This window comes from Aquarana catesbeiana, linkage group LG01 (assembly GCF_042186555.1).
Source record: "Aquarana catesbeiana isolate 2022-GZ linkage group LG01, ASM4218655v1, whole genome shotgun sequence".
Taxonomy (NCBI): domain Eukaryota; kingdom Metazoa; phylum Chordata; class Amphibia; order Anura; family Ranidae; genus Aquarana; species Aquarana catesbeiana.
Window position 1 is genome coordinate 241,753,187 of NC_133324.1, and position 17,184 is coordinate 241,770,370.

At 45.2% G+C, this 17,184-nt stretch overlaps 1 protein-coding gene across 1 annotated transcript in view; it reads left to right on the forward strand.

The window, feature by feature from the left end:
* The first annotated feature begins 9,502 nt into the window (after positions 1-9,502).
* LOC141140003 (calcium release-activated calcium channel protein 1-like) overlaps positions 9,503-17,184 on the forward strand; it is a 56,848-nt gene continuing 49,166 nt past the window's right edge. Inside the window, exon 1 of the mRNA XM_073626706.1 lies at positions 9,503-9,837. Coding sequence (XP_073482807.1) covers positions 9,610-9,837 — 228 coding nt within the window. The 5' untranslated portion in view covers positions 9,503-9,609. The remainder of the gene's footprint in view (positions 9,838-17,184) is intronic.

Below are 17,184 nucleotides of genomic sequence, written 5' to 3' on the forward strand. Positions count from 1 at the left end.
GCGGAGCCCCCCCCACACCAGGAGTCCCCAGCGGAGCCCCCCCACACAAGGAGTCCCCAGCGGAGCCCCCCTCACATCAGGAGTCCCCAGCGGAGCTCCCCCTCACATCAGGTGTCCCCAGCGGAGCTCCCCCTCATATCAGGTGTCCCCAGTGGAGCCCCCCCTCACATCAGGTGTCCCCGGCGGAGCCCCCCTTCACATCAGGTGTCCCCGGCGGAGCTCCCCTTCACATCAGGTGTCCCCAGCGGAGCTCCCCCTCACATCAAGTGTCCCCAGCGGAGCTCCCCCTCACATCGGAGCATTAACATTAACATGCATTGCAACTTGATTAACCCTCTAAATCTAAAAAATGGATAACAGAAGAACTGACCTCATACTTCAACTCAATCCCAATATCATTGTCATTTAGTGTAGAAAGGAAGGAGTGTAAGGACTCTACACTTCCTCTCCACAGGAGGAGGATGTCGTCTATGTACCTGGCCCAAAGGACTAACTCCGGGGGGTCCAGGGCATAGACAACATCCTCCTCCCATCGGGCCATGAAAATGTTCGCCAGGCTCAGGGCAAACTTAGCGCCCATAGCCACTCCCTTCCGTTGGATGAAAAAGTCTCCATTGTACCAAAAATAGTTATGTTTGGTGGCGAACCTCAACAGATCCATAATGAATCTTTGTTGGGTTCTTGGGATGGACTCCTCTCTAGATAGAAAGAGTTCAACTGCCGCCAGTCCTAGATTATGGGGTATACAAGTGTATAGCGACGTGACGTCAGCCGTAACTAAAAGCAAATCTTTACTGTAAATTATACTATTTAACTTAGAAATGGTATCTTTGGTATCCCTCAAAATATGAAGGTGCAGATTGTACAATAGGTTGGAGGAAAAAATCTATATATTTCCCTATGCGGGAGGTGATAGAATCAATGCCGCTGATGATGGGGCGGCCTGGTGGTTGGGTGACGCTTTTATGCACTTTTGGTAAATAATATATTACCGGGATCTTGGGAGCAACTGGAATTAAATAGTTTTTTTCTTTTTTGTCCAGAATCCCCAATTGGAATCCCGTATCTACCAAATCAATGAGTGATTTCTTGTAAGAAATTGTGGGATTATTATAAATCCTTAAATACGTTTCAGTGTCGCTCAAAATTCTAGTCATTTCTAGATGATAATAATTTTTATCCAGAATGACTATCCCTCCCCCTTTATCGGCGGGTCGGATAATTAAATCCTTCTGCTCACATAGTTGTTTGAGTCCGATTTTTATATTGGGATTACTGAAAGTTTTTTTAATTGGCAATTTGTCTAAATCTTGTAATACAAGATCACGAAAGACCTTAATAGAAGGGGCAGTGGGGCCAGGTGGGTTAAAAAGTGAGGTTCTGGACACAGTGCTGCATCCGTCATCTCCAGTCCCTTTGTAAGCCTGTTTGACTCCCAAGCCGCTGGCTGGTGAGTCCACCAATTCCGGTAAGGGTATTTTCACCTGATTTTGCCTGTACCATAATTCTGGTCACCACACCATACTGAAGCTTGTCCCAGACACGGGAGTCCCATATGATCAAGTTGCAATGCATGTTAATGGGCTAGCGCTGCAGATATATGTCATATGAATTTATCACGGACTTTTATTTATATTTTTTGAACACATATTTGTTTTCACGTTTTGTTTGGAACACTAATTGCATGGATGCTCTTTGCATTTGACAATCTTTTGTGTATCTGATGATTTTCACGTATTATTTGACACGTTATACTTTAGATCACTCCGCAGACACTCAGATTATGTCATATTTTTTTAAATTTCACATATAATTAATAGAAGTGTTGTTTCAATAAATACTTTATTGTGCAGCATCCGACCCCCAGATTTTCATTTTGGCAGGTCGTGCTCAATAATGAACATCATTTATTTATTTTAGCGCCGCATTTTAATTTTAATTATGGATCCACAATTAGTCTGATTGTTGTGTCGGCTGCTTCAAATATTTGGGTTGGCGCAGTATTATTTTTAGAAGTATATAGGGGTCCCTGTCGCTATAAAACACTGACGGTGAACCTATATACTTACCTCCCTAACTAGCGTCACCTTTGTCACCAATACAGCGATCAGAAAAACGATCGCTTAGTGACACTGGCGACGGGGGGTGATCACAGGGTTAAAACTTTATTAGGGGGGTTAGGGGGGTACCCTAGACCTAAAGGGGGGTACCCCAGACCTAAAGGGGGCTAACCTAACTGCTCTAACACTTATAACTGTCACAAACTGACACCAATGCAATAATCAGAAAAAAAAACCCTGCTATTGGTGTCAGTGTGACAGGGGGTACAGGGGGGTGATCAGGGGGTGACTCGGGGGTGACAGGGGGGTGACAAGTGTGCCTGCGTGTTCTACTGTTAGTTATTACTTACTTGGATGTCTTCTCTCCTTGGCGCCAGAACGAAAAGACCGGCTCGAGGAGAGTGACATCACTTCCTCCGCTTCTGTTTACATTCACAGAAGCCGAGGAAGCCCGTCATTGGCCAGGAGCGATCGCGAGGGGGGAGCCACGAATAAGTGGCCTCCCCCTCACCTTTGATCGCCCCTGACCTGAATCCGACCGCCGCAGGCACCGGGGGGGGACCCCCCACCCACGGGCAGGCAAGGACGTACCTGTAAGTCCTTTTGCCTGCCCGTGCCATTCTGCCGATGTACAGTACATTGTCGTGCGGCGGTTGGCAACTGGTTAATATACTACTTTGCATTGCAGTAACATGCGTGTTACCACAAAGCATAGGGGTAAGCTTGATCCTAAAGTGGATTTCCACCCAAAAGTGAAGGATCCGCTTATCTGCCTTCTTCCACCCTCTGGTGCCTCATTTGGCACCTTTTGGGGGGAAGGGGGAGCGGGTACCTGTTTTTGACAGGTACCTGTCCCCACTTTCGGGTGATGTCGCTGTGGCGACATCACTCGGAAGTTCGGCCCCCTCCTTCTTGCCCGCCACTGGGCTATTCAGAAAGCGCAGCGCACTTCGCGCATGTGCACTAGGACACTGGCTGTGAAGCCGCAAGGCATCACTGACGGTTTTTGTCACAGGCAATGGCGGCAGCAGCAGCACCCAAGAGCTGTTGGAAACATCAGCTGGGGTGCTGCCATTTCTTGATTCCAGGACAGGTGAGTGTCCTAATATTAAAGGTCAGCTGCTACAGTATGTGTAGCTGCTGACTTTTATTTATTTTTTTTGCTGCGGGGGGTTGGAGCTTCATTTTTTTAGTCATGCAAATATTATATTCCATCTCCTAACAGCATGTGAAGCTCTGTGGCACTGATATAGCTGCATTTAATTGGCACTGGTAAGGCTGCATTTAATTGGCACTGATCAGGCAACATTTAATTGGCACTGGTAAGGCTGCATTTAATTGGCACTGGTAAGGCTGCATTTAATTGGCACTGGTTAGGCTGCATTTAGTTGGGGGGGGGGGGTGCTTGGCATCGGCACTTCCCTGAAATGAGTTTGCCACCTCCCTAAAATGAGTTTTTGCAGGTTGGGATGTCTGACCAGGAACCTAGCATTTTCTGAAGAGAGGTCAGCAATGCCTGCTTACGGCTCCCACGAGGCCCGGAGCGGCAGCATCACACAAACATTTCGGCAGATCGTTGCTGGTGGCGGGCGAAGCGCTGTGAGTGGCAAATTTTACATTCAATGTGGGGAATTTGAAATAAAAGTTTTTACGCTATGTATGCTATTCTCTGGCTTCCTTTCAATTGATGAATGGAGAAACCAGCCAAGTATTGGTCCTAGGTAGATGGGATACCTTGTACAGAGAGTCTATGATATAAAGCTATATTGACCTTCCCAGATATATGCATAGGGGAGTCAACAACTGTCGGTGAGTTCGGTCCCTGGAGGGGACACTGGTGGTGTTGAATAAAAGCACAAGTTACTTTTATTTGCAAGAATTATAACACAAGTGGATGGCACGTTTTCTTTGCACTTTGATTCATATTGCACATGGACGTTTGCACTTTAACGTGCAAGGTGGAGGTATAGCTATGTAAAACATTAAAAAAAAGTGTCTATATTGTTTAAAATCCAGCTATACACTGTCTCACCATGCTCTGCACATGCTCAGTTGCTCTACATTTTTTACACTGTGCCGAAAATCAGAGCCACTAGAGGCCAATCTGCTGACAGCCTAAGATTTGCTGCTGCTCAGGGGCTCTGGACTTCAGCAAAATGCCAGCCTCCGTCAAAAAGAAACAGGAACAGGTAGAAGTTTATACTGTATCTCTATACTTTGCCACATCAGTGATTCTGGGGGCAATTTACAGCACACACTAATTTTGGTAGTATAAATATTAATGTGGAATGTATGTTCCTTGCTAAAGAACATAATTTTTTATCAAATTGCTGTGAGTACAGTTCCGATTTAATTTAACCACTTGCCGACTGCCCGCCGTCATTATATGGCGGCTATTTGAAGAGGAATACTGTTTAATATGGCAGCAGCTAGCTGCCATAACCCCAGTATCCTCTTCTTCAGCAGGCAGTCAGCTTTCAGATAAAAGTGGTCTCGGCAGCGGATTCGCCACAAAATCACTTCTATCGGGGGAGGGAGAGGGCACCCTTCCTGCCGCGCTCCGGTCGTCTCCGCCGCTTACCAAGGCCGGCGGTAGCGGCGAAGACTGTCATGTCTGCTCCCCTTACAGCCTGGATGCCAAGTGAGAGAAAGATGGCCCCCACTCGGCTCCATAGCACTGGAGGGTTCTTAAGGGCACTTTCACACTGCCAGCGCCCAGGCGTCAGTGGTAAAGCACCGCTATTTTTAGCGGCGCTTTACCGTCGTTTTTTTAGCCCTTTTCGGCCACTAGCGGGGAGCTTTTAACCCATGCTAGCTGTCGAAAAAGGGTTAAAACTGCCGGTGCTGCCCATTGATCTCAATGGGCAGGGGCGCATTAGGGGCGGTGTATTCACCGCTCCTACAGCGCTGCAAAGAAGCTGCTTGCAGGGCTTTTTTTGACATCATGCCAGCGCAGCGCCCCAGTGTGAAAGCAGTGAAAGGCTTTCACACTGGGATTGCAGCTGAGGCTTTTTTCAGGCGCTATTTTTAGCGCTAAAGTGCCTGAAAAACGCCTCCAGTGTGAAGGGGGTCTAAAGGGGTAAAAAAATATTTTGTAAAAAACAAAAAAAACAAAATTACATTTAATTTTTTTTTTTAATTGCATTTTAGGGTAAATATGAGATCTGAGGTCTTTTTGACCCCAGATCTCACATTTAAGAGGTCCTGTCATGCTTTTTTTCTATTACAAGGAATGTTTACATTCCTTGTAATAGGAATAAAAGTGACCCAAATGTTTTTTTTTTTTTAAAAAAGACAGTGTAAAAAATAAAAAGTAAAATAAATAAGAAAAAAATTAAAAATGTAAAGCGCCCCGTCCCGCCAAGCTCGCACGCAGAACCGAATGCATACTTAAGTTGCGCCCTCATATGAAAACGGTGTTCAAACCACACATGTGAGGTATCACCGCGATCATTAGAGCGAGAGCAATAATTCTAGTACAAGACCTCCTCTGTAACTCAAAACTGATAACCTGTAGTAATTTTTAAACGTCGCCTATGGAGATTTTTAAGGGTCAAAGTTTGTCGCCATTCCACGAGGGGGCGCAATTTTGAAGTGTGACATATCGGGTATCAATTTACTCGGACATTATCTTTCACAATATAAAAAAAATTGGACTAGCTTTTCTGTTTTATTTCAAAAAAGTGTATTTTTCCCAAAAAATTGCGCTTGTGAGACCGCTGCACAAATACAGTGTGACATAAAGTATTGCAACGACCCCCATTTTATTCACTAGGGTGTCTAAAAAAATATATAATTTTTGGTAGTTCTAAGTGATTTTCTAGCAAAAAAAACGATTTTAACTTGTAAACACCAAATCTCAAAACGAGGCTCTGTCCTTAAGTGGTTAATCCACTAAGATATTAATTAAAATTATTTAAAGCGTAACTAACCCCCCCCAAAAAAAAAAAAAAAAATCATATATTGTATCTTACCAATCATTGGATGTGGTGGCTGCATTAGTTTTCCATTTTATTTTCAAGCTTCTTTCCTTTATTTTCACCTGGTGATTGGCCAGTAACACACCTCCTGTCTTAGAGGGGCTACATTTACTCCTCCTCTGTATCTCTGAAGGAGGAACACAGCCACCCTTGGACAGCGACATTGTCAATCCATGGAAAGGGTAGTGTTAGATGATTAACTAGAAGATTTAGATGGACTTTACATAAGTAACTAATGCCTCATACACACGGTCGGACTTTCTGGGAAGCTAGGTCCGACGTACTTGCTGCCAGACTTCCGGTGGACTACCGCCGGACTTTCTTAACGGACGGACTTGCCTACACACGACCGGACTTTCCGACAGACTAGGTCCGCCCGTCTTTCCGACGGACTTTCGCCGGAGTTACGGCGGACTTTCCGAATGACCGGACTTGCCCACACATGGCCAAGTCCGTTCATTTTGAATGTGACCCAGGTACGACGGGACTAGAAAAGGAAGTCAATCTCACCGCTTTTATCGGCCCTGCGGCCCCCCCACCCCAAAGCATCTTGTCCCCATGTTGATGAGGACAAGGGCCTCTTCCCCACAACCCTGGCCGTTGGTTATCGGGGTCTGTGGGCGGGGGGCTTATCGGAATCCAGGAGCCCCCTTTAATAAGGGGGCCCCCAGATCCCGGCTCCCCACCCTATGTGAATGAGTATGGGGTACATGGTAGAAGTTGCAGGAACTGGCGGCAGAGGAGTCTTCTCCATTGAATATGTGGATACAAGGAGGGAGAAGATACAAGGAGGGAGAAGTTGCAGGAACTGGCGGCAGAGGAGTCTTCTCCATTGAATACGTGGATACAAGGAGGGTTCCTGTCTGCCTCTCTCTAACGGAGATCAATGTGAGGTCCCCCCAAGAGTGGTTAATCTTACAAGCTGTTACATAGCTTGCCTCTGGTAAGCGCATAATTTTATAGGTGGTGGATTCCTCACTGGGTGTTTTTCGTTGATAACTTCATCACTGTGTGCACAGTGTTCATTTCTTCATGGATTTTTTGTCTTCTTTTTATGGACTTAGTCACATATTTTTGATGGTTTATGCTAGTTATCCATCAAGGATATGGATTTGGGACTTTTTCTTTAACATTATCACTGAAGTTTATTTTATATTATATTTTGTGATTTTTAATTATTTCACTTATTTTAAACTCTATAGGTGTTCAATTATTTAAATTTGAGTGCGGTTATTTAGAATATTTTTTGAAAATAGATTGTGGTTTGGAAGTAAGACGAGCTGGTGTTCCATCAGATTAGGTGACCCGTCACATTTTGTAACAGAAGTGACGTTCTGCTGCGGCCACCTTGGTACATCCTACACTCGTCCGCAGTAAGGATACAGTGAGAAGGTGGTGACATCTTTGTACACCCACCGAAGTCTTGCATTTCATACTTATTTATACTTGTACACGCAGCTTATATAGGGAAATTCAGTATTTTGAAATCCGTCTGACTGTTTTAATGTTGAATTTTAAAAGCAGCGGCAAGCGTGTTGCTGATCTAACAGGTTTGATGATCTGACAAAACACTGCTGATTTTATTATTCAACATCATAACAGTGTGATGGATCTTGATATCCTGTATTTCACTATATAAGTTCATTTTACTGGTAAAAAGAAGTGTGAAATGCAAGACTCCAGTGGGTGTACAAAGATGTCCACTTGCCGCCTTCTCACTATCCTTACTGCAGCCGAGTGCGGGGTGTACCAAGATGGCCGTGATGGAACCTTACTTCTGTTACAAATTCTGACAGTTTTATCAGATATGGCAACCTGTCAGAATTGGTAACAGAAGTGACCTTCCATCACCACCATCTTGCTACACCCTGCACTCCTCCACAGTAACGATACACCAAGAAGGGGCAAGCGGTAGGGTTGCCACCTCATCCCTTTAAACCCGAACACATATGAATTACACAGGTTCTGAGGCTAAATGCAGATAAGGCAACAAGTGAGTTTAATTACCACCTTAATCAGTCACAGAACCTGTGTAATTCATATGTGTTCGGGTTTAAAGGGATGAGGTGGCAACTCTAGCAAGCGGACATCTCAAACCTCCCAACTTTTTGAGATGGGAATGAGGGACACCTATAAGAAAAAGTATGCAGACATAGGACACACCCCCTGCCACACCCCGTTAAAGGAAAATTATACAAAAAAAAGATTAGTTAAACCTAAGTCCTTTTTTTTTACCACTGCTATTCCTTTATATTGGCATTTAAAACTCACAAATGCAGCAATTTAGAAATTGGATGTAAGGTTTAGTAATGGAAAACACTTTTTGAAGGATAAATAGTGCATTTTATATACAACTATATAGATCAGACCAAAATGAGGGACAATTGAGGTGGAAAGAGGGACAGAGGGACATTATTCCAAATCAGGGACAGTCCCTCCACATCAGGGACAGTTATGAGCTATGGACATCTTGTTAGACCCACCCTTTTTGCATATCACAGTTATTTTAACGCAGCTTATAAGGTGAAATACAGTATATAGAAATCCGATAGACTGTTTAGATGTAGAATTTTAAAAGCAGTGACAAACCTGCTGATCTCACAGGTTTGCTAATGTGACAGAACACCACTGCTTTTATAATTCAACATGTAAACAGTCCAATGGATTTCCAAATACTATATTTCACCGTATATGCTCCGTTTCCTGTTAAAAATAACTGTGAAATGCAAAACTCCGGTGGGTGTAACAAGATGTCAGCTTGTCCCCTTCTCGGTGTATCGTTACTGTAGAGGAGTGTGGGGAGTAGCAAGATGGTGGTGATGGAACGTCACTTGCGTTACCAATTCTGACAGGTCGCCATATCTGAAACTGTGTTTCATCAGATTTGGCGAGTCGTCAAAATGTGTAATGGAAGTGGCGTTCCGTCACCGCCATCTTGCTATACCCCACACTCCTCCATAGTAAGGATACACTGAGAAGGGGCAAGTGGACATCTTGCTACACCCACCGGAGTTTTGCATCTTACACTTATTTTTAACAGGAAACTGAGGTTATATTGTGAAATACAATACTTAGAACTCCGTGGGAATGTTTTAGATGTTGAATTTTAAAAACAGTGAACTTCTGTCAGATTAGCAAACCTGTGAGATCAGCAGGCTTGTAGCTGCTTTTAAAATTCAACATCTAAACACGGAGTTCTAAGTACTGTATTGCACGATATAACCTCAGTTTCCTGTTAAAAATAAGTGTAAAATGCAAAACTCCGGTTGGTGTAACAAGGTATCCGCTTTCCCCTTCTCAGTGTATCCTTACTATAGAGGAGTGCGGGTGTAGAAAGATGGCGGAAACGGAACGTCACTTCCGTTACACATTCTGACGGGTCGCCTAATCTGACGAAACACAGGCAACTTTTGGTTGGCGGTTGTTAGAAGAGGCGGAGCTGTAGTAGTGTGGGGAATTGGCAGGTGACGCCCTCTTGCGCTCGGAGTCTGTGTTGCTCCAGTAACTGTGTGACGGGTGTCTGGCAGTGGGTTGAGGAGGGGGGTCACGCAGTTGTAGGTGACGGGCAAATGGTCCCGGAGCGCAGTGCGGTGCCACAGAAATCCCGCCCGCGTCCCCAGCAGGAGGTGAAGGAGGAGGAGCTGCCCTACACGGAGTGGATTAGCCGGAGTTACGTGGAGCTCATGAGTCTGGACGAGCACTCGATGCAGGCGCTGTCCTGGAGGAAGCTCTACCTGAGCCGGGCCAAGCTCAAAGCCTCCAGCCGCACCTCGGCTCTGCTCTCCGGCTTCGCCATGGTAAGAGGGGACCGGGCTGTGCCGCCTCAAGGTTACAGCTGTCATTTTGGGGGAGGGAGGGGGGGGTCTGTGCTCTGCTAGGATGAAACTTCATACATTCATCTCAATGCACACCACATGCTCTATATAGATAATGAGGAGGGATAGAAATGTCTCTGTATATGGAGGGGAAGGATGTGTGATGACAGGATGTGAGGGAGGCGTACATTGACATTCCACATAAAGAAGTTGGTGACATCCGGAGTGTGATGAGTGCCGGGCACAGGGCTCTGCCCACCATCGGGCACAGGGCTCTGCCCACCATCGGGCACAGGGCTCTGCCCACCATCGGGCACAGGGCTCCTACACCCCGACTCTGCCCACCATGGGGCACAGGGCTCCTACACCCCGACTCTGCCCACCATGGGGCACAGGGCTCCTACACCCGACTCTGCCCACCATGGGGCACAGGGCTCCTACACCCCGACACTGCCCACCATGGGGCACAGGGCTCCTACACCCCGACTCTGCCCACCATCCAGCACCTCTGATGAGTGCCAGGCACAGGGCTCCTACACCCCGACACTGTCCACCATCGGGCACGCAGGGCTCCTACACCCCAACACTGTCCACCATCGGGCACGCAGGGCTCCTACACCCCGACTCTGCCCACCATGGGGCACAGGGCTCCTACACCCCGACTCTGCCCACCATGGGGCACAGGGCTCCTACACCCCGACTCTGCCCACCATCCAGCACCTCTGATGAGTGCCAGGCACAGGGCTCCTACACCCCGACACTGCCCACCATCGGGCACGCAGGGCTCCTACACCCCGACACTGCCCACCATCGGGCACGCAGGGCTCCTACACCCCGACACTGCCCACCATCGGGCACGCAGGGCTCCTACACCCCGACACTGCCCACCATCGGGCACGCAGGGCTCCTACACCCCGACACTGCCCACATCCAGCTCCTCTGATGGGTGCCAGGCACAGGTCTCCTACATTCTGCCAACACTGCCCATCATCCAGCTCCTCTGAGTGCCAGACACAGGGCTCCTACATCCAAACACTGCCCACCATCCATCTCTTCTGATGAGTGCCAGGCACACGGCTCCGACATCCTGCTAACACTGCCCACCATCCAGCTCCTCTGTTGGCTGCCAGGCCTCTAAACACCAATAACGACACTTTTTTCAACACTCATGGTATAGTTAGACATGTGTCTAAATCTCCCTTGCCTCTGAAGTCTGATCTGTGTTCAGATTCCATTTCAGAGGCTACTGACAGGCAACCAGGAGGCGATGCCTCCTCTACTGCCTGTTTTTAACCCCAATTTTTGCAGACAAACACACCTTAACTGTACATCGTACACGTTTGCATTGCTTCCCCATTTGCTTGATTTTGTAGTAATTTGCGCCCACTGGTTGCTAGGTGTCGGGTGAACTTTGCTGAGGATGTCCACTGTCTAGTGCAGCTTAAGTGGGGGGGTGGCAGTTGGTGGATAACAAAAATGTGGCTCAACCATGCTTTTTTACTGCTCCCTAATTGCAAGTCTGAACAAAGCCTTTATCATCTACGGTAGTGTGTGGTGCAGCTCCCTTTGCATAGGCACAGCAGCCAATTTGTTTATAAGAGTCCCTGGGAAGGTGTGTTGCAGATCTCTTCAAACAGCGGCAGGACAAGGCTTTCTGATGTCTTTTCCCTAGACAAGCCTCAGCTCATGTCCCATTGACCAGGGATGGACATGTCCCTCTGGAATCTGTTGATCATTCTACTAGTTGTCAGTGCTGGGACCCTGTCTTTGTCACATGGACCAGGATTTTGCTTACTTTTATCCAGCATTCAATCCATACACTAGGGGGAATTTACTAAAAGTGGAACAGATAGAATCTGGAGCCGTTGTGCATGGTAACCAATCAACTTTGTATCTTCAGTGTGTTTAGTAGAGCAGACTATCTCAACCTTTTCAACACAGAAGAACCCTTGAAATACCTTTCCGGTCTCAGGGAACCCCTGATAAATACTATATCTACAGCTCATAATACATTAGTGTGATGATCAGCGGAGCTCAAGGAACCCCTAGTAACCCTGAGTTAAAGTGTTGAGTCATCTTTTCAGGATAAACAAAAAGGGGAACTAACTCATAGCATCCCCCCCCCCCCCCCCCATCCTCTGGTCATCAATGCACATTGCTTCTTTGATTATCATCTTCTGCCACCCATGACACTGTGTAGCAGTTCAGGCATTGGAAAAATTCTGTACACAGTGCACAAAAGTGAGGATTTCACATGCCCTTGGGGGTGGAGCAAAAAAACTAAGATTCCTCCACCCACACAAACGAGATGGATGGAGAAATCTGTTAGCTTTTCTTCATTCAGCCAAAAGTCCAAAAAAAACTGTCTATGGCCAGCTTAACCTTTTAACCACTTCAATACAGGACACTTCCACCCCCTTCCTGCCCAGGCCAAATTTTAGCTTTCAGTGCTGTCGCATTTTAAATGACAATTGCGCGGTCATGCAACACTGTACCCAAACAAAATGTTTATTTTTTTTCCCACAAATAGCGCTTTATTTTGGTTGTATATTGATCACCACTGGGTTTTTTATTTTTTGCTAAACAAATAAAAAAAAGACTGAAAATTTTTTTGGGGAAAAAAAAATGTTATCTTTTGTTTCTGTTATAAAATTTTGTGAATAAGTAAGTTTTCTCCTTCACTGACCGGCATTGATGAAGCGGCAATGACAGGCATTACTGATGGGCACTGACATCCCTGGTGGGCTCTAGTGGGCAGCCTTGATGGGTCTGCACTGATAATCAATGTGCTGATTATCAGCGCAGACACCCCATCAGGAAAGCCGCTAATCGTCTCTCCTCAACTTGGGCATTGTCAGCGCGAATAGAGGAAAAGCCTATAAACAGCGCTTCCTGGTTACGGTGTGATCAGCTGTGATTTGGACACAGCTGATCACATGGTAAAGACCCTATGTCATAGGCTCTTTACCTAGATTGGAGATGCGGTGTGTCAGAGCTACACACTGCATTACCGATTGTCGCTCTGAATGCCTTGCGAGCGGTTTATCCTGCTGGACATCATATGACGCCCAGTCAGAATAACACAACTGTTCTGCGGCCAGCATTCTGCATATGGCAGGCAGGAAGTGGTTAAAGCAGTGGTAAACCACAACCCCCCCACCCGAAAAAAAATAGCATAGGTTAATAGCATATTGGGCTAGTTATGTAATGCATGCACATTATGAAAGACCTTAGAACGAAGCCATCCAGCAGTGCGCTGTCATCGCTGACAGGGCTTCCATCTTCACCTGGTCCTCCTTCTCGGTTCGTAGGCCCCGGCTGTTTGAATGGCCAAGCCGTGATGATGTCACGGCCGCAGCACGCCTCTCTGAATGAATAGCATGCCATCCATTGAGAGCGCAGTGCGTGTGCGCCATTGATGTCGCCGGCTGTAACTATAATAAATATCTCCTAAACTGTACAAGCTTAGGAGAGATTTACTGTACTTGCAGGTAAGCCTTACTATTGGCTTTACCTGTAGGTACAAGTAAACAAGGGGGGCTTTACTACCATTTAACCTTTGAAAGCTTAAAGCTAGAAACTGATTGGTTGCCATGCACAGCTGTTTTAGACTCTGTCTGTCTTAGTTATTCCCCTCACGTTTTTTTCTGAATCCCCTCAGTCTAACTCCATGGAGGGCCCAGAAATGGTATCGCATAGGGCCCCATGGTGATCCTGTCCACCATTGCTGTAGACATCACCTTTTTTTTTTTTTTTCTTTTTAACTAAAAGAAAGGGACCCACTAGTGTATTAAATGTGATTTGATCACCTTAAAGGAAATGGAAATGTGAAAATGTTTGCATTCACAAGACTTCCATATAGACAGGCTTATGATGGTAACCAAGGACAGCAATACGTCAGGCGATACAGATCTATAGGCACTAGAAAGGTCTTGTGATTTGTTTACGCAGGACTGACATTACTCTGGAACAGTCGCCGACCTTTGTTTTTGTTGCTATATTAAATTGTTTTTAGTCAATTCAAGAAAGTCATATACAGTCAATGCGTGCCTTTTAGGGTAGAGTTCTGTATCTCAAACATTTCAGAATTGTTGACTTCCTTGCGGTAACTGCCGCTGGCTGCTCAAGCTTTTTATAGATCCTCAGTAGAACGATGCATTTCTGTGTTGTCAACCATTCTTTGTAACAGGAGCAGTCATGTATGAGGCCAAGGAAGCATTCAAATCAAGAAAACCTATTTCTGTTAAGCCTTTGTGATGGTCTGTAAGCCCAGGGTCATATAGCATGTTTGGCAAATAAAAGTTTACTTTTTTTTTTTTTTTTTTTTTTTTTTGAAGGTCCGTGGTAATTAGGATTTGGACCCTCTACAACTGCCTCCATTTGCTTTTCTGTGGCATGTTATGCCGTTCATCATGTCACACAATACTGGCTGCTTACACTGCTTAATGGGAAGTCACATAACCAGCGTACACACTGCTGTGCTGTTAGATTAGGTTCCACAACTTTCCACACCACCCCCATCCCACATACAAATTGCTTGTGTTCCTTAAACCTGTCACCTACATTTTCCATTTACTGCTGACGTTTCAGATTGTTCTTTGTTCTTCTAGCATGTCTCATAAAAGAGTTGTGTTCTTTGTGTGAACCTACTCATTTTCCATGCTGAACTATCATGTCTAATTATTACACAGCCAAGTCATGCTTTGATTTCTTTTCAATAGCCCCCAATTTAAGGAGCCTTTGAAATTGAGGCATTGTGGGTGGTCAGTTTGAGAAATAAAGATCTTTTGAGGCTGGATTCACACTATAACCCACTGCGGGTCGCACAGGAGCGCTGTGCATCGTGTTTTTGTTTAGTGCACTCCGCAGCCGCAACGGAGATATGTGAACCGGCTCCATAGGGAGACAGTCACATTCTCCTGCTATGTGAATTGGATGCGGGGAAACCTGCATCTAATTTGTATAGGTGTGAACTCGGCCTGAAGGTTGTGCGTCACTTTTGGATGCCTAACACATCTTAGGGGAAGGGTAAATCCCCAGGTTGTCAATGATGAGCTGTATACGCATTATGTCTTGCGAGTTTTTGGAGTTCAGGATGGTATTTATAATTGACTTTGTTAGTTTTTTCATTGACCCTAACATTGGCATTGTTATGAGAACAGAAACAAAGGAAAGCTGAGCTGTTTTCAACATAAACATGTGTTAGTATTTATTTCATTTAAAATATAAAACCTGGTTGGTTTTGTAAAGGAGAAGTCCAGCCTGAGCTTTTTAGGCTGGGCTTCTCCTCTGGGTCACAGGAGTGCAATTCGTTTTGCACTCCTGTGACCCGTTTCCAGCAGAGAGCGGTCTGAAATCCGCTCTCCACTGACGTCACCAGGATCAGTCAAGGCACCACGTCATCCCAACTTCCGAAGTCTGGATCTACCAGCTGCCTTGACTGATGTCAGTCTCAGCCTCTCAGCAAGCCGCTGAGATGTCCGCTCCCCACCCCTCCACAGCTCAGCGCTCCAATGACAGGCAGCATCTCTCCGCTCGGGGAGGTGAGAGAACCGAGTCATCAGTGGTGTTCGGTGGCTCGGTTCTCAGTGAGGAGTTGAAGGGGGACAGATGGAGCATCAGTCTGATGCTGCATCCACATAGGTAGGTATGAATAGCCAAAAAAAAATAAAATCCATACTTCTCTTTTAAGAGGCTCCACTCTTGTATCACGTAGTTTAGGAATTTCCCATAGTGTCTGTGTGTTACCCAGCCTCTAGGTGTAGATAAAAACTATTAGGCATAGTTCACTGCTTTGCATTTAGTGTAATGCATACTGTAGAAATCCTGTTTACTACATTTTTTTTTTTTATTTGGTTTGCAGCAATTGGATTTTCTGTTTCAATCTTTTTATTAAGCTTTCATGTAACAAAAAAAAATCACTATAAAATAGCAAATTCAAGTACAAAATGGAACGGTCATCATAGGCAGTATACATGAAAATGGCAACAATAAACATAAATGAAGGATGAGGGGTTTAGCCATGAACACATGGAAAGTCCATAAGTATGTATGAGAAACTGCACCAAAGTGTCAGCCATGAAGAGTCACAGCAAGTGAATTTTAAGCCGGCCATTCACATCTTGAATCTTGGCTGTATTGCTGAATGTGACAAAATTAGAGGAGTGGGTGGCCCTATTTGTTCAACAAAAGTTGACTTTAAAGTTGATTATGCCGAGCTGAAAAGTATTGATCAAACAGTAATTGTATCCTATCAGATGCAGTCACTGTTGTGGTATTGAGAATTATTGGGTTGCTTTAACACAGTATGCTTTTAATGCAAAAAAGACACGTGTTACCTGCATGCCTTAAAGTGGTTGTAAACTTACATATACCCAGTGAAGTGACTGGCCCCAGGTGATACGCAGATGAAACAAATCCTCCTACATAAGTTGTAACTGTTTATTTGTAGCTCTCTCTTCCCTAGAGATGTTCAAAGTGCTGAATTTATAGCATTTCTGAGAGTTTAGAAAAAAGGGGTCGGAGAGCTGAAGTTACACTCTGCAGAGCTCAGGGAGGAGAGCTCTGAGAACTGATTGGAGGAAAGGGACATGCCCCCTGCACACAGGAACATAGCCTAGTCTGTCAGTCAACTGGAGGTTCCTCCCCTTTCACCTTTTGTCTATTGGTGTCAGGAAAACTTGCCAGCAGTCATTCATGTTGATAGAAAAACGAAGCAGCAGACAGAAGTGACATGTAGAGCTCTTAATTGAGACAAGTACACACTATAGATGGCTAGGCTTTGCTCATATTTCATGTCTCAGCTTTACAACCACTTTAAGAGATGCATTACTGTGAAGGGGTCCCTAATGCAGCATTTTCTTTTTATTTCCAGTGTAAACGCTTTCCATATGGTAAATTATCTGCACTGTTAAAGCTGGGTTTCCTGTCAACTGTTTTTGACAAAACTTTTTGCAAACAAGTATTTCCTTGTAAATGTATTTAGAGTTTTTTTCCTCTGATAAGCGTTCTAGCCCCAGGTTTAGCAGTTAAGCCTGTGCATAGTTTAGGATTATGAAATGCAATTATTAATAGATTAGGACATTTCTACACTGCTGCTTGGGACTTGATTGTCATTACAAGATGAGGATCTCAAGAGAAGGTGACATTTTCTTTTGAGAAATGCATGTGAAAAAGAGCGACTTCTTCCTAGAAATGTCATCATGTGCGAAAAAGCATTCAGCCTGTCAGAAGTGTAGTTACTTTCCAGGCTGTTTAGATTAGTAAGGGATATAGGAACTCGAATATTGCATGATCACATACTGTATAGCTCCAGGACACTATTCACAG